This window comes from Galeopterus variegatus, unplaced genomic scaffold (genome assembly GCF_000696425.1).
Source record: "Galeopterus variegatus unplaced genomic scaffold, G_variegatus-3.0.2 Scaffold3482, whole genome shotgun sequence".
NCBI lineage: Eukaryota > Metazoa > Chordata > Mammalia > Dermoptera > Cynocephalidae > Galeopterus > Galeopterus variegatus.
The window spans coordinates 84,563-106,455 of NW_007729593.1; the positions used below are offsets into that span (position 1 = coordinate 84,563).

The 21,893-nt window shown below is 36.9% G+C and overlaps 1 protein-coding gene across 2 annotated transcripts in view; it reads left to right on the plus strand.

Moving 5' to 3' along the window:
* The first annotated feature begins 1,844 nt into the window (after positions 1-1,844).
* RAB18 (RAB18, member RAS oncogene family) overlaps positions 1,845-21,893 on the plus strand; it is a 39,031-nt gene continuing 18,982 nt past the window's right edge. For both annotated transcript variants that reach the window (XM_008585183.1, XM_008585182.1), the window contains exons 1-2: positions 1,845-2,162; positions 6,430-6,485. In XM_008585183.1, coding sequence (XP_008583405.1) covers positions 2,095-2,162; positions 6,430-6,485 — 124 coding nt within the window. In that variant the 5' untranslated portion in view covers positions 1,845-2,094. The remainder of the gene's footprint in view (positions 2,163-6,429; positions 6,486-21,893) is intronic.

Below are 21,893 nucleotides of genomic sequence, written 5' to 3' on the forward strand. Positions count from 1 at the left end.
AGAAAAAGCTGAATTCTCACATCTGGTTCTTCCTGAAGTCTGTTTTGCTATTACATGTTATGTAGCCTCTGGAAAACTCCATTGTATTATCATGAAATAAAAAGAGTGAAAAAAGTAACTAACAACTTAAATAATTATGACGATAGTTTGATCTTGTGAACACCCTGAAAGGTTCTTAGCAATCTCTAGGGATCTGGGGACCACACTTTTAGAATCACTACCCCAGAGCAGGAGAGCTTAACAATACTGTGAACCTCACAAATAAGGTCTTGATGCCATAGCCAAGAGTAAGCTGGAGAGACCTGACTGACGTTTCAAGGGCTATTTTATGAGTGGTTGATGTTGTCTCACTGACATTATTCTCCAGGGTTAGGAATGGACTCTAGAACAGTTGTTCAATTAATTCATTCAACAAATATTTCTTTAGCACATATTACGTGCCAGGAAGGACCTTAGACACCGAGGATTTAACAGTAAACACAAGAGACAAAAAATCCTTGCCCTCATGAGACTTCTTTTCTCTTTGAGGAATATTAGATAGTGAACAGATAAAGTATTAAAATATATAGAATTTCAGAGAGTGGTAAGTGCTATGTATGCAGAAAAATACTGCAAAGAGGTACAGGAATGCTGGAGGGATTTGCAAATTTCAGTAGTATGGACAGGGAAGGCTTCATTAAGAAGGCAACATCTGAGCAAAGACCTGAAGCAAGTGAAGGAGCCATGTGAATATCTGGTGAAAGAGCTTTTCCAGGTATTAACAAATTAATTCCTTAACTCATTCTAAGTGTTATTTATATGCATGCTTTAATTAAATATCTATTGTATATGACATTAGCTGCAAGTATACAGAAATAAGACACAAAAACTAATGTTTATTGAGTGCCTGCCATGTACCAGGCACTTTGCTAGGTATTATATATAAGGTTTGGTATCTTCAAGATTTACAACTTAAAGAGACAAGGAATATACATACAGTTTCTGCAGCGTGATGTAGCAGTTCTTATAAGCAGGAATAATTGGTTTGAAGTTGCATCACCAGAGGTTTTATGGCGCCTGGTCCACCTGAAGCCTACCTCTCTCCCTTTCAAGGCGAATTAACGTGTGAAAGGTATTTCTAAATCTAACAGAGGGTGAGCCAGGAAGTTAACAATATCTGATCACACCTTTTACAGAGCACTTCAGTTAATGAAGCATCTTCACAAATTAACTCATTTAATCTTCATAACAATTCTAAGCAGTAGGTATTATTCTAAGCAGTATTACTGTCTCCGTGAGTTGGGGAAACAGGCTCAGTAGGTTAGATAATATGACAGGGCGGTTATGCGGTAGAGTTAGACCTAAATTTAAGATAATCTGCTGCAAGCACAACGCTCTCCCCACCGCAAGGCATCTGTTACGAACAGCTGCTGAAATAGAAGCGCTTTATACTCCCCTGAGTCAGTCGTCTTCCAATTACACAACGAAAGGAGGGTTAGGTTAGGATGGGGGAGGAGTTAGAGGCTGCGAAGATGTTGATGAAGTCACACACACACACACACACACACACACACACACACACACACACACACACACACACACACACACACACACACACTCACGCACACGCACACGCACACGCACACGCACACGCACACGCACACGCACACGCACACGCACACGCACACGCACACGCACACGCACACGCACACGCACACGCACACGCACACGCACACGCACACGCACACGCACACGCACACGCACACGCACACGCACACGCACACGCACACGCACACGCACACGCACACGCACACGCACACGCACACGCACACGCACACGCACACACACACACACACACACACAAATCTCCCGATCTGCGCTTGCGCATGGGAGGAAGGCGCTCTCCGGAAGGACGCCTGGGACACTGCGTGTGCGCAGACGCAGAGCTACCTCTAGGCGGAACTGGGGCGTCCCGGGCTTCGGTAACTCAAACACCCGGTGTGAAAGGAAGGTGGCAGCCGTGGGGCGGTGCGCGTGCGCGGGCGGCTCTCCGCGGTGAAAGGTTGAAAGTCGGACCCCTGCGGCCAGCTGGGCTTGGAGCGGAGCAGGGTCAGGATGGACGAGGACGTGCTGACTACGCTGAAGATCCTCATCATCGGCGAGAGTGGGGTGGGCAAGTCCAGGTGAGGCGGGTCTGCGGGCCGCGACGGGGGCGGCTGGGCTCTGTCTCAGCGGCGGCTGTCTGCTGGGCCGGGACGTCAATGGAAAACGGCGGCGGCTGGGCGCCGGCCCGGCTCCGGCCGGCTCCTCTTGGCCCCGCTCGCCACCTCCTCGCGCCCTCCTCGGCCTCGCGCCCCTGCGGTCCCTGTTCCCCGCGTCTGCCTGGTTCACGGCCTCCGCCAGGCCCAAGATGTCTGGTTCGCTTTCCCTCCTGTAGCACCGAGGGGGAAAAAACAATTCCGAAGGCCGCCACTCGGCCGGCCAGTTTGCTGTCGCGGAGACCAGGGCGTGGCGGGAGGGTTTGGGCCCGAGTCCGGCCGACAGCGACGCCTCGCCTGGGGCCCCGCGGGGTTCAGGTTGCTTGTCACCCCGGGATTTGGGGGTTGTAAGTTTATCACTTTGGGATTTCTGTCAGGCTTTCTTTGAATACGTAATGTTCTACACAGGAAGTTTCGTGACGCCTTCGGTCGCATTCCTGGCCTATTTTGGCGCAGGCCTTTGTCGCTTTAAAAAATCTTTTTTATGTTAGTCGGCTTCGGCTGTGGAATAACTCATTGGTCATGTGCCTGCTTAAAAACTCACTTTCTTGTAAGGTGCGAGTGCTTAACCTGTGTACGGTCTTTGCAAATAAAATGTAATTGTTATTTCTCATTTTGCCACATCATATGGAGATAGGACAAATTAGTACTGTCCTTTTTTGACTCTTTCCTTGGAGAAAATAATATTGACAATAGTTAGAATTGAATGTAAGGTAAGACATGAATTTAGGTGGGTGTTGCTAAAGGCTCGTGATTTCATCCAGTTCTTGGAACAGAGTTCTCCAGGTGAAGTGTTCCTTGCCATCTGATTATGAGTAGGTTGTATTCTAGGCCGTCTTGATCTTTAAACAATATTTAAACTCCAGAGGTTGTAAGCAGTTTCATATTTTAGCTGTGCCTCCTGGTAGACGTATCTCCCAAATAACTTTTTAAATCACTTCATGATAGACTTATATCCCAAATAACTTTTTACATCACTTCTTAAAGTCTTACTTTTTTCGATGCATACGGATTCGAAAGCTCATATATAATATATTCTTAAGTTTTATATATTTTTAAAGTTTGACAATACATTTTCATGGTTTCCCTCATTCAACGTATTCTGTCTATACTGGAGTGAGGGATTTATACATACCAAGGAATGGATTAATGAAACACTACGGGTTAGCAAAATAGTATGATTTGTGTGTGTGTGTGATTTGTGTTAAAGGACTGAATAAAATCATTTTCATGATCACCATGTATTATTGCACATTTTGTATTTGAGGGTTAAAAGGTTAGTTTATACATTGAGCATTGTCTTGATAGGAATTCCATTGTCTTGTGACCTGTTTTTTCTTTTCTCCTTTTTTCCTTTAAATATGGCCCTTATTTAAGTTAAGATGTATATAATTGCTGTTTTTAGTCTCCCTAGTTCGCCCCCTCCAAATAAACTTGTTTGGGACTAATCTACTTTAAACTTTTTCTCAGTACTTAGTGGCGAGTTATCAACTACTCACTGAAAAATTTTAACGCTTGACCTCTTTCAAGAAAGGATTGCATTTAAGGAAAAAGTTGTCTTATTTTTCTGGCTAGATATATGTTATTGGTCTGTGTGATGTGCTGTGGAATACAATCTTGAACACTTATCTTTCAGGATTAAATGAGAATAAATGACTCCACTAAAGAAGAAGCCAATGCCTTTTAAGGCCAGCTAGTATAAGAACATTTGTCATGGGTATGATCTTAAAGGGTCATTCTGACCAATAGTTTCTCTTTACACAACTGGAGCTAGTGGAAGTGAGAACACTTGTTGAGGAGTTATTGCACAACAAAGGATATTTTAACTAATCCAAATTAATGGATTACGTTCCAGTTTATTTCATACTGTTGCAGTGTAGAGGGTACTGATAGCAGCCAGGAGATTAAGATTATGAAACGGGTGCTGCCACCTGCATGACCTTGTGTGTTACACTTGAACACTCTAGGCCTTCATTTGAAAAGTGAGGGGTTTGGGATAGAAATTTCTCAAACCTTGTCTAATGTTAAATGTATGACTTGCTTCTGTGGTTAGGCCTGGTGAAGTAAAGATGTAGCCAAAGTGTATCAAGAACTGGAAGGGATTATAGAGACCTTCTATTACCTAAATTACCGTCCTTCCTACACACCTTCCATTCCCAGCCTTTTTGGTGAATTTCATTTGTAAATTAAGAAATGCAGATTAGTTATAATCACACTGTTTATTATAAATTTAGTCTTATCTAAATGGCATGATGGTAGTTACTTCTACCAGTAGCTCTGCATGGAGAGTATTTTGTTCCTTCAACTTTGACAGTACGAAGGCTTAAATATACAAGAACAGTGGTTCTTAATCATTTTGGGGTTGTGGATTCCTTTCAAAATCTAATAGAGAAATGGACTCTGCCTAGAAAAATGCATACATAGAATTTAAAAGATTTCAGGCTATCAGTGTACTCCTGGCTGAGATTTGACTTTTACTCAGAGCCTGTATTAAAATTTGTTGCTTTGCACCATCCCAATTTCCTGCTTTTCCTGACAGAGTGCCATTAATGACTAGGGATGTTGTAAAGATTAGCAGTTATGGAAGAAACACCCGTGGCACAGTGTCTGGCACATTGTCGATGTTCAATAAATAATAGCCAATACCATTATTATTACTTCTATTATTATAATGGTATTATTATTACTACTACTCTACAAGGTTATGTTAACCTATGTTTTTGTAATAGTCTTTTCTGTGGTGACCAAGTATAGATATCTTTTCTTAAATTATGTATAACTGAAATTTTTAGTGAAATATTTACTTTTATTAAAAGTTAATGTTGGGGAGAAGAAAATCTTTATAAGCAGTCTTTTAAGATTCTCATTAGTGCTGTCATCTAAGTCATGTTGTAAGTAAATATAATTATAGTCAAGATGTTAAGCAGAAAAATGAAGAATTTGACTTTTCTGTTTTACTTTAATTCTGTAGTGCTGATTTTAATGTAAATGCAAGAAAATAAAACCCAGAAAGGGAGAGTTAATTCTTCAAACATAATTAATTACCTGGGTTTGGAAACTACCAGGAGACCATTTTGTTTTGCAATATGCTCTGTGGGTTAAAAACTATGTCTAATAGTAATAACGACAACCTATAGAAATATTTGTAACATTTTTCTGTAATTCATATATGTGACAGCTGTTTCCTTGATTTTATTAATGCAAATAGGTCAATAGAACAGTCTTCTACTTTAGGAATTAATATGAGGATAGACTGATTAATTTTCTAAATCCAGGGCTTTAACAAAAGCTTAGATTTTATTTTTTGAAGAACTTTTAACAACTGACACTTCTGCCTCATATTAAGTAAAATAATTCTGGGAGATGTAAAATCTTAGAGTACTCTTCTAATCTGATGTCTTGCTTTCATCCCTTCTTTTATAGTTTCTTTACCACTTCCTAAGTTTAGTCTTTTGTTCTCTCTTACCATAATTACGGCAGTTGTCTTCTGTTGGTTTTCTTCCATTTTTTTGCCAGCATTAACTTTTCAAAACATAGAGCAGTTCTTGTCATTCATTTCTTAAGAGGCTTCACTAGCTCCCAATTGCCTACTTGGTTTCATACACCCTACCTAGCATTTGCCAGTGTACCTACTCTGGCTGTCATGTGGTCTGTCTACCCTCTCATTTTATTTTATCTTTTCTTCCCACTTAGGTAGTAGTCATATTACTTGTTACAAAATGCTAGTCTTTCATAACTTTCTGTTTTTACTTGAATTCAAAGTGGTTTACACAGCATATTTTTTTGAAGTCAAATTGTTGCATCCCAAGAGACACTTTATTTTTTCCCTTTTGTCCATTTCAGTTGAAGCATGACGTATTGCTAATATCATTTTCTCAGAAGAACATAATACCAGTACAGTTAAAAAATAACAGAGAAAACATACTTTTTTGTACTTTGGGATTTGTGTAGGGAAGCATGGGGAATAAATTCACTAGTAAACTACTTTGCTTTTGGGATTTTCTAATTTCCTTTCCAATAATTTAATTCCTCTGTAACCTACACTGAGGCAGTATTCATGGGAGCAAACCTACATCCAATATTCTTATCTGCATGAAATTATTTGTGACAAAAATAACTGTCATGAACACATTTATCATACGATTAGAAAGAAAAGTCAGATTTCTAATCTGTCTTTTAATGTCTCTTTCAGCCTGCTCTTGAGGTTCACAGATGATACTTTTGATCCAGAACTTGCAGCAACAATAGGTAAGCCTATGTTTAAAAATTCAGTGGAAATGCTGAGTACTTTTTTTTGCCATCAGGCTGTTTTATCTAAATCCTCCTGCCCTCCTCTCACCACCCCACTTCTTCCATGTCTGTCAAAATCTTAGCTGTCTTTCAAGAGTTAACTTTGGTGTCATTAAATCTCTGAAGGCTTTCTAGATCTCACCAAGCGAAATTAACTTCCTCATCTGTTATCTTATGGCACTTTGTGTTAGTACCACTGATATTATGGTTATCTGTATACACATTTCTCTCCTGTACTGTTGGTATTAGTTATTAAAAATTGTTAGGAGCAATGATACCTAAATGCCTTTTTAAAATAAAATTTAGATTGCCTAAAAGTGGTTTGTCACACTAGTTTGTCAGAATATATGAGAAGGTAGAGGTAAATACTTTGGTATCACATGTTTAGGGAGTAGACAACAATATAAAGATATCAAAAGACAGCTTAGAATAGTCAAAAGATAGCTGAGCTGTGTCAGAGCTGGATAGTAGTCTTGGCTCTGGCTTGAACTAGGTGTCATCTTGAGCAAGTCACTTGACTTCATTGTTTTCATCTTTAAGTTGGGAGGTTTTTGTGGAGAGAGTACATTTTTCTTCCAACTTTGAAATTTCATTATTTGATGAGTATAATATAGTAAAGGTGATCCTAGCGTTATTGTTAGGGAATATAAAGAGTCTCTTTTAATTGGCTTTATTTGCTTTCATTTATTTTATCTGTTTTTTTTCCTTTTTATTGTGAAATAATTTCAGATTTAAAAATAAAGTTGTAAAAATAGTACAAAGAATTTTTGTATATCCTACTCAAATTTCTAAAATATTAATATTTATCACATTTGCTTTATTGTTCTCTCTCTACATATACACACACAGTATTCTTTTTTAAAGGTGACCAGTAAGGGCATCTTAACCCTTCACTTGGTGTTGTCAGCACTACACTCTTCCAGGTGAGCTAACCGGCCATCCCTAAATAGGGATCTGAACCCATGGCCTTGGTGTTATCAGCACCACACCCTTCCAAGTGAGCCATGAGCTGGCCCCTGGTATTCTTTTTTTTTTTGATGAATTGTTTGAGAGTAAATTGCAGACATGATGTCTTTGATATCTAAATACTTTAATGTGTATTTCCTAAATGAACATGGATACAGTTCAGCTTGTAGACAGATTTCATCAGTTGTCCCATTAATGTCCTATATAGCAAAAGAAAAAGAATTGTTTCTGATAAATTGCAGACATGATGTCTTTGATATCTAAATACTTTAATGTGTATTTCCTAAATGAACATGGATACAGTTCAGCTTGTGGACAGATTTCATCAGTTGTCCCATTAATGTCCTATATAGCAAAAGAAAAAGAATTGTTTCTGGTCCAGTATCATGCACTGAATTTGGTTGTCATTTCTCTTTAGTCTCTTTTATCTGAACAGTTTTTCGGTTTTTCTTTGTCTTTCCATGGCCTTGACATTTGTCCAGTGTGTCCTCACGATTAGATGGAGGTTATGCATTTTTGGCAGGAAGTCCACAGAAGTGCTTCTCAGAGCATTATGTCTAGAGGTACATGGTGTGTGCTCATTACTGGTGATGGGATTTTGGTCACTTAAGGTGCTCTTTGCCAGGCTTCTCCTCTGTAAAGTTATTATTTTTCCCTTTATAACTGATAGATTTCTTGTGGAGAAATACTTTGAGGCTCTATAAATATCCTGTTTCTTATACCTTTTTTGGGGGAGTGGGGCAGCTGGCTGGTACAGGGATCCAAACCCTTGACCTTGGTGTTATCAGCACCACGCTCTGAGTGAGCTAGCTGGCCAGCCCTCTTTCTTATGCTTTTTGCCCTCTTCTTTTAGCATCTATTGATGATTTTTGCCTGCAACAGATAATAAGAACAATATGTGATCTTGACATTCCAACTGTGGTGGTTGTCAGATAGTGATTTTTTCAAATGCCATCATTCGGTCTACATTTCTTATTTGGAATTCTGTAAGGAAGAACTCTTCTTTGTTTCTGTTTATCAAGATGAACTGATAATGCCTCTAAGTGTTTAACAAATTATTTCAGATGCTGCTTAGCTTTTGTATGATATTAACATTTAGAGATTTACTTTTTTGTGGGTCATAAGAAAGGGAATTATTTAAAACATTATTAATTCAAAATCCATTTTAATTTGGCTTTGGTGTATTATTTGCTCCTTTAAAAAATTACTTAGTGGTAAAACTTCATTTTGATGACTGGTAATGGATAGTGAGGAGTGAGGAGGAGTAACTGGCAGGAAAATAAACTTGCCTAGAGTTAAACTTTTACCAAAGGAATGAGCATATATATAATATAAAACTGTCTGTCTTCATTTAAAACACAAATGGAATCTTGGGACTTGCAGAGTGACAGATCATGGGTTGTCCTTCTTATTAAAAAGGCTCTGTCTTCTGCAGAAACAAGTTTAGGGAGTAGACAACAATAAAAAGGTATCAAGAGACTAAGATATTAGCATGCTGATGAGAATATATATAATTTGTTCCCCAAATGGGCCCTGGGTCTTGAATATGTTCAAAAAAAGTGTCTTTTACATTTAGACGTCAGATTACTTTCTCCCTTAGGTTATGACCAATACACCCATGAGTTTTAAAAATAAAAACAAATAGCTCAATTGTTAATAGCCTTCTGAAAATGAGTGTTTTGTGGAAAATTAGTATTTTACCTCACAGCAAAATAGAAAAGTGCAACTGTATCTTTCAGTAATATAGTGAGACACTTAAGTTTCTGTCTTGTATAAAATACTCTTTTAAGATAATTGTTGGACTTTGGGTTTGTAGATATCATAAAGTTGGCATTTTCTTTTATTTTCTAGCAGTTAGCTAAAAATAACAGAGAGAGGGAAACACTAAAACACAAACTCACTATTCTACAAACCTAGGAGATAGCTAAAACCTATGCCACAAAATAGGTAGAATCACTGCAAAAAGCAGTCGAGATTAAGCAGACTGCGTGTGGGAAGTAGAGAGGACACCACAGGCACAGAGCTCAGAGCCAAGTCCGGTGCGGGCGCGACACTGAGGGTTGCGATCCATTGCCAGACACGAAAAAAAAAAGACAAAAAGGAAAAAAATAAATAAATAAAAGCAGAGCGAATGAGGAGGTTAGTCTGTCTGCTCCTCCATTTTTGCAGTGTGATATCCTGCCATCACTGTTGCCTCAAACAAGACCTTCAGCAGTTGGTTTCCATGGACTTTGGACTTCACAGCCTCAGAAACTCTAAGCAGTAAATTTTGTTTTCTTATAAATTACCCAGTTCCATGTATTTTGTTATAAGCAACAGAAATGGACTAATGTCTGTCTCTAGAGCAGTGGGGAGGAGATGACTTTGCACTGTGAAATACCTCAAGACTCTCTTGGCTGTTGAGAAGTAAAGCACTGAACTGTCTCTCATGTAAAACACTAAATCAAGAACAAGTTTTTGTCAGTCCAGAACTGGAAGCATTCTGGCCTTCTGCAGGAACTGCCTACGAATAGCTGGTCCAGGAAAGCCTCACCTTCTTCAAAGAGGAATAATTCAGCTCAAGACCACTACAAACATTCAAGAATCAAAAAGAAAGAAAGGAACAGAAAAATAAAGGACAGATGAAGAATACTCACCTAAAGAAATATTGCTGTGAAGAAGAGGAAAATCATGAGAGCATGTTTTGCTATGAATTTAATGAGCTTTATGAAGTATTTACCTCTGAGAGCACAGAACAGTTGATATAAGAAGCTAGGGAAGGGATGGTGTGACTGCATGAGAAAATGCAATGTGAGCTGATTGAGCAAAAAGAAAAATAAATAAAATAAAAAACTAAAGCCATCATTGATATGAAGGTAAAATTAGGAAGATCAAAAGGACAGTAGAGAACTGTGGAAAACACTGGTACAAAAGGAAAAGGAAAAAGTGGGTAAAGCCAAACTGAGTTAAAACATTAAATTAGAAAATGGTAGATATGGAAATCAGAAAAGGAAATCCAACAGAAGCGTATTTGAGTCTCAAGAAGAGAGCAATGAAATACAACAAATGTTTAAAGATATAATTCAAGATAACATTTCTGACATAATAAATACCCATACACACTAGATTGCAACACTATTTTGACCAGGATTTTTTGTTTGTTTGTCACATGGGAATGCTTGAAAAAAGAAGGTATTTTGGCAAGGATATATGGTGGTACTTAATTGGGTGCTTACCTGTGGTAATTGGTGGCATAGGTGGATTTGGTAAGCATGGAAATTAGATTCTATAGCAATTAGTTACACTAACTTTATGTAATCTGATTAAATAGGCAAAATTTGCTTCATATTAAGGTTTTATTTTTTTATTTACCCTGTTTTAGGTAACCTTTGAATATAAAAAGTGCTTTAAGTAAAACATTTTTCAAATAAAAATTAGAAAATGTAAAACCAGTTCTCTGCTTAGGACAGGCTCACAACCTATTTCTTAATCCATCTGTAAGACTTATGATTGTTAAATGTGTGAAAATGTTTTTGTTTTTTATTTTTTATTGAAACAGAATGGATTATTTATATTTGTGGGGTTCAGAGTTGACCATCAGTGTTTGTATATAATATGTGATGATCAAATCAGCATTATTAGCATAGTCATTATTATAAAAAGTAATTATTCTTTGTGTCCATTTGTGAAAATGTTTTTTGAGATTTGATACATTTCAATTAAAATGAATTTGGGTTGTTATTGGTTGATTTAGATCAGTGATTTTTATCACTCCCTTGATGGGCTTTTAAAATCACCAATGACTAAGTCTTTATCACAGAGCACTTATTACCTGTGCTGGACTGCTATGGGCAGAGAACAAATCTCTTCTCACAAGTTACCTTATTATTGGGCTTAACAAAAAGATAATTTAATTAAAATGGAAAGTTGTGGTTTTTACTTCTTAATACCATAACATAACCAATACCAATATGTGAACTTGTTGAAGTATTTGGAAATATGAGATAATTCAAAGAAAAATAAAACTATTTAGTTTAATTTCATTCAAATAAATGTTCTAAATGGAATAAATAAAAATGGTTCTAGCATTTCTTTATGTGGAATAATGGCAGTTGGTTTTTATCATTTAAGTAGTTTCTTTTTTCTGTTTTACCTAGAGATTTTATTAGGAAAGGTGTGATTTTTTTCATATGCCTTTTCAGCATTGATTAGTGGTTGGTAGACTTTTTTGATACTAAAATGTCCTTGCTTTTCCAGATAAATCTTCACTCATATTGTTTGATGTATTTCTGGATTCTGTTGACTAATGTTTAATTTAGGATTTTTATGTTTGGTTTTATACGTAAACATGGACTCTCCTTTTTTATATTATTTTTTTGAATCAGGATTTGTTATTGAAGTTGTAGTGTTTTATAAAATGAAGGATCTTTTGTTGTTCCATATGAATGTTGAGATTGATTTTTCCATTTCTGTGAAGAATGTCATTGGTATTTTGTTGGGGATTGCATTGAGTCTGTAGATTGCTTTGGGTAGTATAGACATTTTCAAAATGTTAATTCTTCCAACCCGAGAGCATGGGATGTCTTTCCATCTTTTTGTCTCTTTAAGTTCTTCTAATTATGGTTTGTAGTTTTCATTGTAGAGATCTTTCCTCTTCTTGATTAAATTGATTCGTAGGTATTTAATTTTTTTCATGGCTGTTGTAAATGGGCTTACTTTCTTGATTTCTCTTTCTGTTAGCTTATTATTGGAGAATATAAGTGCAACTGATTTGGGGGCATTTATTCTGTGTCATGCAATGTTACTGAAATTATTAACCAGTTCTAGGAGCTTATAGTCTTTAGGTTTTTCTATATATAATATCATGTCATCAGCAAATAGGGACAGTTTGACTTCATTTTTTCCAATCTGGATGCCCTTTATTTCTTTCTCTTGCCTGATTGCTCTGGCTAGTACCTCCAGTACTATGTAAAATAGAAGTGGTGAGAGTGGGCATCCTTGTCTGGTTCCTGTTCTTCCTTCAGTTTTTCACTATTAAGAATGATACTGGTGGTGGGTTTGTCATAGATGGTTTTTATCGTGTTGAGATACTTTCTTTCTATACCTAATTTGTTGAGAGTCTTTATCCTGAAGGGATGTTGAATTTTGTCAAATGCTTTTTCTACATCTATTGAGATAATCATATGGTTTTTGTCCTTGAGTTTATTGGTGTGGTGTATCATGTTAATTGACTTTTGTATGTTGGACCGTCCTTGAATCCCTGGGATGAATCCCACTTGATCAGGGTGTATAGTTTTTTTGATGTGTTGCTCTATTCTCATTGCTAATATTTTGTTGAGGATTTTTGCATCTATGTTCATCAAGGATATTGGCTGGTAATTTTCTTTTTTTGTTGTGTCTTTATCTGGTTTTGGTGTCAGAGTTATGTTGGCCTCATAGAATGAGTTGGGGAGAATGGCTTCTGTTTCAATTTTTTAGAATAGTTTGAGGAGAATTGGTATTAACTCTGCTTTAAAGGTTTGGTAGAATTCAGCTGTAAAGCCATCTGGGCCTGGGTTTTTCTTTGTTGGAAGATTGCTGATTACTGTTTCGATCTCGTTGCTTGTTATTGGTCTATTCAGGTTTTCAACCTCTTCTTGGTTCAGTCTGGGTAGTTTGTATGTGTCCAGAAACATCCATGTCTTCTGGGTTTTCATATTTGTTGTTGTATAGTTGTTTATAACAGTCTCTAATGATTCTTTATATTTGTGTGGTATCACTTGTAATGTCTCCTTTTTCATTTCTGATTTTTGTTATTTGAGTCTTCTCTCTCCTTTTTTTTTTTTTTGTTAACCTAGCTAATGATTTGTCTATTTTATTTATCTTCTCGAAAAACCAACTTTTTGTTTTGTTGATCTTTTCTATCACTTTTTGGGTCTGTATTTCATTTAGTGCTGCTCTGAGACCCTGAGTAGTCAAGGCAATCCTGAACAAAAAACATAAAGCCAGAGATATAACACTACCTGACTTCAAATTATACTACAAAGCTATAGTAACCCAACCAGCATGGTACTGGCATAAAAATAGACACTCAGACCAGTGGAGCAGAATAGAGAACCCAGAAATCACCCCTCAGGCTTACAGCCATCTGATATTTGACAAAGGCAACAAAAACATACGTTGGCGAAAAGACTGCCTCTTCAGTAGATGGTGCTGGGAAATTTGGATATCCATATGCAGAAGAATGAAACTAGACATGTACCTCTCACCATATACTAAAGTCAACTCAAAATGGATTAAAGACTTAATTAAGTGTAAGACCTGAAACTGTAAAATTATTAAGGGAAAAAATAGATGAAACACTTCAGCAAGTAGGTCTGGGCACAGACTTTATGAACATGAACCTGAAAACACAAGCAACAAAAGAAAAAATAAATGAATGGGACTATATCAAACTAAAAAGCTTCTGTACAGCAAAGGAAACAATGAACAGAGTGAAATGACAATCTACAGAGTGGGAGAAAATTTTTGCTAACTATGCATCCAACAAGGGATTAATATCCATAATATACAAGGAACTCAAGCAGTTATACAGTAAAAAACCAAATAACCCAATTAAAAAATAGGCAGAGGAACTGAATAGACATTTTTCAAAGGAAAACATACAAATGGCCAATAGGTACATGAAAAAATTCTGAACATCACTAGTCATCAGGGAAATGCAAATTAAAACCACATTGAGGTATCATCTCACCCCAGTTAGACTGGCTATAATCAAAAAGAATGAGAATAACAAATGCTGGCGAGATTGTGGAGAGAAGGGAATGCTCCTACACTGTTGGTGGGACTGTAAATTAGTACAGCCACTATGGAAAACAGTATGGAGGTTTCTTAAACAACTACAGGTAGAACTGCCATATGACCCAGCAATCCTGCTTCTGGGTATATAACGAAAGGAATGGAATCATTATGTTGAAGGGATACCTGTACTCCCATGTTCATTGCAGCTCTGTACACAATAGCCAAGACATGGAACCAACATAGATGTCCATCAGTGGTTGATTGGACAAGGAAAATGTGATATATATATATATATATATATATATATATATGTATGCCATGGAATACTACTATGCCATAAAAAACAATGAAATTCTCCCATTTGCAACAACATGGATGAGCTTGGAGAAACTTATGCTGAGTGAAATAAGCAAAGCACAGAGGGATAAATACCATATGTACTCTCTCATAAGTGGGAGCTAAGAGATAAAGAAGAAAGTAAAGAAAGACCACAGGGGTGCATTGGACTTGCAGAGGGAGAGAACATATCTAAGGATACAAAGTGGAGTGGGGAAGCGGGGATTGGGAGGGAGGTCAGGGATAATTGAGGGGATATTTGGGTGGGGGACACAGGGTATAAATCACAATTTGTGGTAATGGACATGCTGCCAGTATGGATCTGGCCATCACATCTTAGGCACGAGTGGTGACAATTTGCTTTGTACCCCATGAATATTCATAACCAATAAAACCAAAACAAAACATTTAAAAAAATAAAATGAAGGAGATTTCCATTTTTTAAAATTGGTTTTGACTAAGTTAAATCATGCTGGAAGTATCCATTCTTTAAAAGTTATATTTCACCTGTGAATCAGTATGATTCTGCTCCGTTCATCCTGTTCAAGTTTTATTTCTTAGGACAGTCTCAGAAGTGTAATGTAACTAAGAAAGTACTCATTTTCTTTTAAGTTAGTTGCACATAGTATTCTTTTAAACTCTTTATTATCTGTGATTGTGGCTCCTCTCATTTCTAAACTTGTATATTTTTGTTGTGTGTTTTTTCTTAAGAATATCTATTCTGGCGCCGCTTGGGAAGCGCGGCGGCGCTCCCGTCCGAGGGTTCGGATCCCACATACAGACCGGCTCCCGCTCTAAGGATACAAAGTGGAGTGGGGAAGCGGGGATTGGGAGGGAGGTCAGGGATAATTGAGGGGATATTTGGGTGGGGGACACAGGGTATAAATCACAATTTGTGGTAATGGACATGCTGCCAGTATGGATCTGGCCATCACATCTTAGGCACGAGTGGTGACAATTTGCTTTGTACCCCATGAATATTCATAACCAATAAAACCAAAACAAAACATTTAAAAAAATAAAATGAAGGAGATTTCCATTTTTTAAAATTGGTTTTGACTAAGTTAAATCATGCTGGAAGTATCCATTCTTTAAAAGTTATATTTCACCTGTGAATCAGTATGATTCTGCTCCGTTCATCCTGTTCAAGTTTTATTTCTTAGGACAGTCTCAGAAGTGTAATGTAACTAAGAAAGTACTCATTTTCTTTTAAGTTAGTTGCACATAGTATTCTTTTAAACTCTTTATTATCTGTGATTGTGGCTCCTCTCATTTCTAAACTTGTATATTTTTGTTGTGTGTTTTTTCTTAAGAATATCTATTCTATTGTTTGGAGCATTGCTTTTTTCTTTTCCCTCTCTCTTCTTCCTATTTTTCTTTTGGTTTATTTTGTTGGCTTCTTAAGAGGAATATTAAGTTACTTTAATTTTAGTCTTTATTCTTTGATAAAGGTGACCTCTGAGAACAAATTTTATTGTGTCCCATGGGTTTTGGTATGGAGTGTTTCTTTTTCATTGCTCTGGATAGTTTTCATTTTCAGTTTTGCTTTTCTCTTGAACATTTGAAGTCTTTGATTTATTTCAAAAAAATTTGTGTTTATTGAATAATGATTCTCTTGGGTTTGGAGTAAGATCCACCCTCTGCCAGCCTCGTTACTTCCATCACTAGGGAATCAAGTTGGAGCCTTGGACTGCTTCTGACAGGACATCGCACTACACCTCTTTCCTCTCCATATGTGTTCTGTGTTGTTTTGTTTTTTGGTAGTTGACTGCTTCTGGGGATCTGCACCTTGACCTTAGTGTTATCAGCATCATGCTCTAACTAACTGAGCTAACCTGGCCGGCCTTATTTTTTATTTTGCTGTTATTGCTATCTGCCATAAGACCATCAGGTATCATACTGTTTTCCCCTATTTACATAGTCACCACAGAAAGCCCTGGTCTCCCAGGTTATTCTTCATTCCCCAAAACTCTAATCCTCATATGGTTGTATACATCTCCTTTTCTTATCCCACCTTCCACTCTTAACTCTTGAAACCTATTCACTGTCCTCTGGAGTAGCAAAGCACTTATCATGTTTCATTGTTAGTGCTTTTAAAATTGTTTGTAAACATAGATTTAGGGATCTAGGTTATCGTATTCTTGTTCTCCATTGGATTTTGAAAGATTTTTGTATTGCTCCTTTTGATGCCCTCCACCCTCTCACGCCACCCTGTTGGGAAAAAAAAAATTGAAAAGGCAGTAAAGCAGGATTTTTATATTCCTTAATGAGAAGGAAATTGGCTTAAAGAAGTTAAGTTCCGCTCTTGCCTAGCTAGACCTTAGTAAGAATGCTGGGACCAAACCTAGTCTCCCAGCTTCTAATTTGGTTTTATTATTATTTTTTAATGGTATCAGGACAGCTTACCCTTTATTTTATACTTATACACTTGCAGTTTGAACAATTGCTGAGTATTAGATTTGCCTTGGATACTTGGGTTTGATTCCAGTGAAATTTGTGTAATCACAAATTTGAAATTTGGTTTTGCTTTTGTCTAGTTAAAAAATAAAAAATCCTGTGTTTTTATTTTTCTTCAAAAAGAAGAGATATGACCACTTAAAAATGATTACATTGTTTTCCAGATTAAATAAATATTTCAATTAGGGTAGTAAATATTTTTAAATTGGGAGTATGGATAGCTCTTGTTTTAGCACGTTAGTGAACTGAATCTTGGGTTGGTAGCACTACAACAAGAAGTGTGTAATGAATTTCTGGGCAATGATTCCTAAGTCTCAACCCTGTCCTAAAAGACAGAGGAAATTTCCTAAGTCTGTATCTTAGCAATGAAACCTGCTGAAATAGACGAAGGGTGTGAGAAATGGGTGCTTGCCTCTTTTGTAGGCTTATCAGTACATCCCAGGATATCAGGATTCCTGAAGCTTGTTGTAGAGGTTTTCAATGTTTTCAAGATCCCTTTTAAAGGTTAAAAAGAGTTAAAGGTCCTCACCTGACTACAGCTATCTTTTACCTGTTGAATATATAGATAACGAATGATGCCCTTAGGATGCTGCCTTCATCTACAGTAATAACTGTGTTGTCCTTGATGTGTGTACAACCCATATAGATTGGGAATTACTAGCTTAAGGCACAATTTTGCCTTAATTTTGTCTCAGGCCTTGATGAAATTTAAAGATATCAGCAGTGCTTTAAAAAAAATATTCCCTCCATAGTCTCCATGCTGTCTTTAATAACAGAGTCATCTTCTTCAGTTATTCTCATCAGACCTTCCAAGAGGAGGCTGCTATTACCAAATGCCAAAAGAAGCTCGTAAGAGAAGAAATTACACAGTGAGGGGGAAAAAAAAACCCACACAAAGATTTTCTCTTCATAATTGGAAGCGGAAGAGAAAAAGTGAACAAGGGATAGAAATTAACCGATAAATAGGTGTAAACAGTTTCATAGACAGTGATTTATATTTTGGCAAGCCTCTGTATGTGCTGTGTTTTCCAGGTTTTCCTTTCAGAGAGGTTGTTATGCTGATTAATAGTAATTTTTACTTAAAAGAAATTAATATCCAAAGATGTTTGTAATACTTGCTCATATATTGCTGTATCTCTCCACATTATATAAAGCCACCAAGAGAACTAGCCAGTCCACTGGGTAAAAGTCTTCTGTACTGTAATTCACAGCTTAGATTCTATCTTAAGGCTTCCCTTAAAGATGGGTGGCATACATAGCAGTGTGAATCTGGGCTGCCTTAAAGTTCTTTTCTTAAAGGCTTTTTCCTGTGGTACTGGCAGATGGGTGTATTATCATCTGGCTCAGGAACTAGTTCCATTGCATCACATATTTCAGGTTTGCTGGAATGGTGCTTGGCGTATTTCTGTAGTACTCTGTAATAGTAACAGTAAATCCTGTGTGGCTATATCAGGTCCCTAGCAGTCAACTGCCCTTCTTTTGCAGTCTTCTTGGCTGCTTCATCATTTTCCTTGGCCCATTTGACTTTCTCTAGTAAGTCACTAAGATTTCTTTTAATTGGAACGTAATGTTTCCAAGGCTTAAGTGCCCTGTACAGATATTCATAATATGATGAGTCCTGCTTCAGAACCAGACTGTTTGTTGCCCAGCATGAGATATGGGTATCTGTGAGCAGCCTCAGTCCCACCACATTCACTTGATAATTATCTTGAAGAAATCAAACCTATTAAACTGGCTTTTCCAAGCTCACTTTCTTTCTCTTGGAGAAAGAAATATTCTATAATTTCTGCATCTATTACCTGTGGATTTCTCTGGACAGTTGTACCAAGTGGAGCCTCTCATCTTGGCTTTCTCTACCTCTGAGGAGAGCTTTCTCTGTTATATTGATCCAGAAAGGTCCTTTATTTCCCTGAAAAGAGAGGAGATAATTTGTAACATCCGTTATTGCTTCAGCTGTGGAGTAGGTGATGTCATATGTTGGAAGGATAACATCTTGAATTTAGAGAGCCACACCTTGAAATAATAGATATGGTATGGGGCCAGGAATTTCACTGACTTTTTGATACTTCTAGAGCAGATCTCCAAGATTAATATAAAATTACAAATCTGGAGAAGGACCTTTCTTGCCAGTGACGGCAAAGTCTCATCAGAGAACATCTTAAAGTCTGTGTATTTCCCTAAACATCTCTGATAAATGTGGTTGAGAGTTATACAATAAACAATGAAATGTGGTTGAGAGTTATATAATAAACAATGGCGCATCTCTGGTCCTTAAACCTTTTGAAACCTTTGTTGAGCATCTGTTGGAGATTGATGCTGGGGAAAGAAGCAAAATCTTTTGCAGTGTGTGGTTCTCTGGTTGGACAAGAGAGAGTTTGTTGCCAGGCATGTAGATCCTCTTCCGGACAGTCACAGTACTCATGGTAGACTGGATCTTTCAAAATAGAGGGAGACTGAGCCACATGTTCATCACCGTAAAGGACCTCTATTTTCAGTTTCATACATCCTATATCTCATCAAAAGTGTTCAGTCATTTCTATCCAGAGTTTTAAGGACATGAATCTGGACTAACTCTTTTGGTGAAAGAGATTTGACTACTACTTTGAATAGTGTTTGACCTGGGGGTGAGCGAGTGAGGTTCTGGCCCTCTGAGTTGACCACCTGCTAGTAGAAATAGCACATGGGAAGAACTGCTTGCAGTCTGGGCTCCCACATCAGGCTCTACTGTGCGCTGACTGGCACTTCGGGGGCCCCTGCAACCATGAGCAAGGTGAGTTGCAGTGGCGGCAGCAGGGCAGGCTGGAGGCAGTGCATGGTCTGCAAGGCTGCTGTGGTCCACCTCCATGGTGGTGGGGAGGGGCCTGGAGTACCTAATTTGGTATTCTGTTAATTACGTCATAGAACATCAACCACAGATCAAAAAAGAATGTCAAAAAATGCTAAATGTAAGAGGGAAGCAGCAAAATTAAATATATAAATTAATTAAATGTGATTGGATCTAATTCTCCAAATAATGCAGATTGTCAGATAGGGTTGAAAAGTACTTAAATAAAGGTTGAAAATAAAGGAATGGGCCAGGCAAATGCAAACAATACAGAAGCAGGGGTGTAGTAATATAACACAAGTTAGGGTAGAATTTAAGGTTAATGCACCAAACAGAATAAAGGAGGATATTATGTAATGATGAAAGACCCGATTAATTAACAAAGCAGCTATAACGTCATTAATAAGTAGGCACCAAATGTAGAAGCTATACATATAAGCAAAATTTGTTCAAAACACAAGAAAAAGAGTTTGATGAACATAGTTATACTAGATTTGTTCTGTTTTTCTCATAATTAGATAGATTTAAAAGACACAAATAAGACCATAGAGAGGAATGACACAATCAAATCTTTGGGATAAAGAACTCATTACTTTAAAAAGCCCATAGAACCTCTCATAATTAGATAGATTTAAAAGACACAAATAAGACCATAGGGAGGAATGACACAATCAAATCTTTGGGATAAAGAACTCATTACTTTAAAAAGCCCATAGAACAGTTTTACAGAATCAGTCCTGGACTTGCAACAAAGTAAATCTTAAAAGAATTAGAGATTTTACAGTACACATTCTCTGATGATTTATTCTTTCAGAAAATATTTTTGACCTATTATGTTCCTGGCAAATGGTTGATAGCAGTATTTTTAAAAAGTTACCATACATTAAAGTGGACTTTTTTTTGGTGTGTAGTTATTTGAATTTTAACATATAAGAAATGTAAATGGTTATATAATCACCACAGTCAGGATACCGAACAATTCCATCATTCCCTGTTGCTATCTCTTTTTAGTCACACTTTTTCCCTGCCTCTAACACTGGCATACACACACACACACATATTTTTTTTTGAAGTGTCTGTTCAAATTTTTTGTTAATTTTTCAGTTGAGTTTTTTGTTTTCTTATTGCTTAATTTTGAGAGTTCTTTGTATATTCTGTATATAAGTCCCTTATTAAATGATATGTGTGTATATATATATGTGTGTGTGTGTGTGTATATATATATATTTATCCTTTGCAAATATTTTCTTCCCAGTCTTTGGCTTGTATTTTCATTCTTCTAAGAGCACAAGTTTTTTATTTTGATGAAATCCTGTTAATCACTTTTTCTATTTATGGAAATGATTTTGGTGTTATAACTAACAGAAAGTCACAATGATTTTTTCCTATGTTTTCTTCTAGAAAGTTTTATCGTTTTAGGTATTACATTAAGTATAATTTTTTGAATTAAGTTTTGCATACAGTGTAAGGTATGGGTTGAAGTTCTTTTTTCTTTTTTTGCATATGGGTATCCAATTGTTCTAACACTATCAATTGAAAAGACTGTTCTTTCTACACCAGCTTTTGCAGCTTTGTAAAAATATCAGTTGTTTGCGTGGGTTTATTTCTGGACTCTATTTTATTCCATTCATCTGTCTGTCTGTCTTTATATCAGTACCTTCACTGTCTTTTTTTTTTTTGGCATCTGGCTGGGATGGGGATTCAAACTCTTGACCTTGGTGTTACAACGCTGTGCTATCACCAGCTGAGCTAACTGGTCAGTCCATACTGTCTTGGTTTCTGTAATTTTATAATAAGCTTGAAAATCAGATATTGTTAATCTGCCAACTTTGTCCTTTTTAAAAGATTTTTTGGCTATTCTAGTTCCTTTGCATTTCCCAACGAATTTAGCATCAGCTTGTCGGTTTAAAAATAAGTTTGCTGGGATTTTATAGGGATTGTGTTGATCTGCTGATCAATTTGGGAAGAACTCTTAACAGTATTGAGTCTATGATCGTTGAACAAGTTATATCTCTCCATTCATT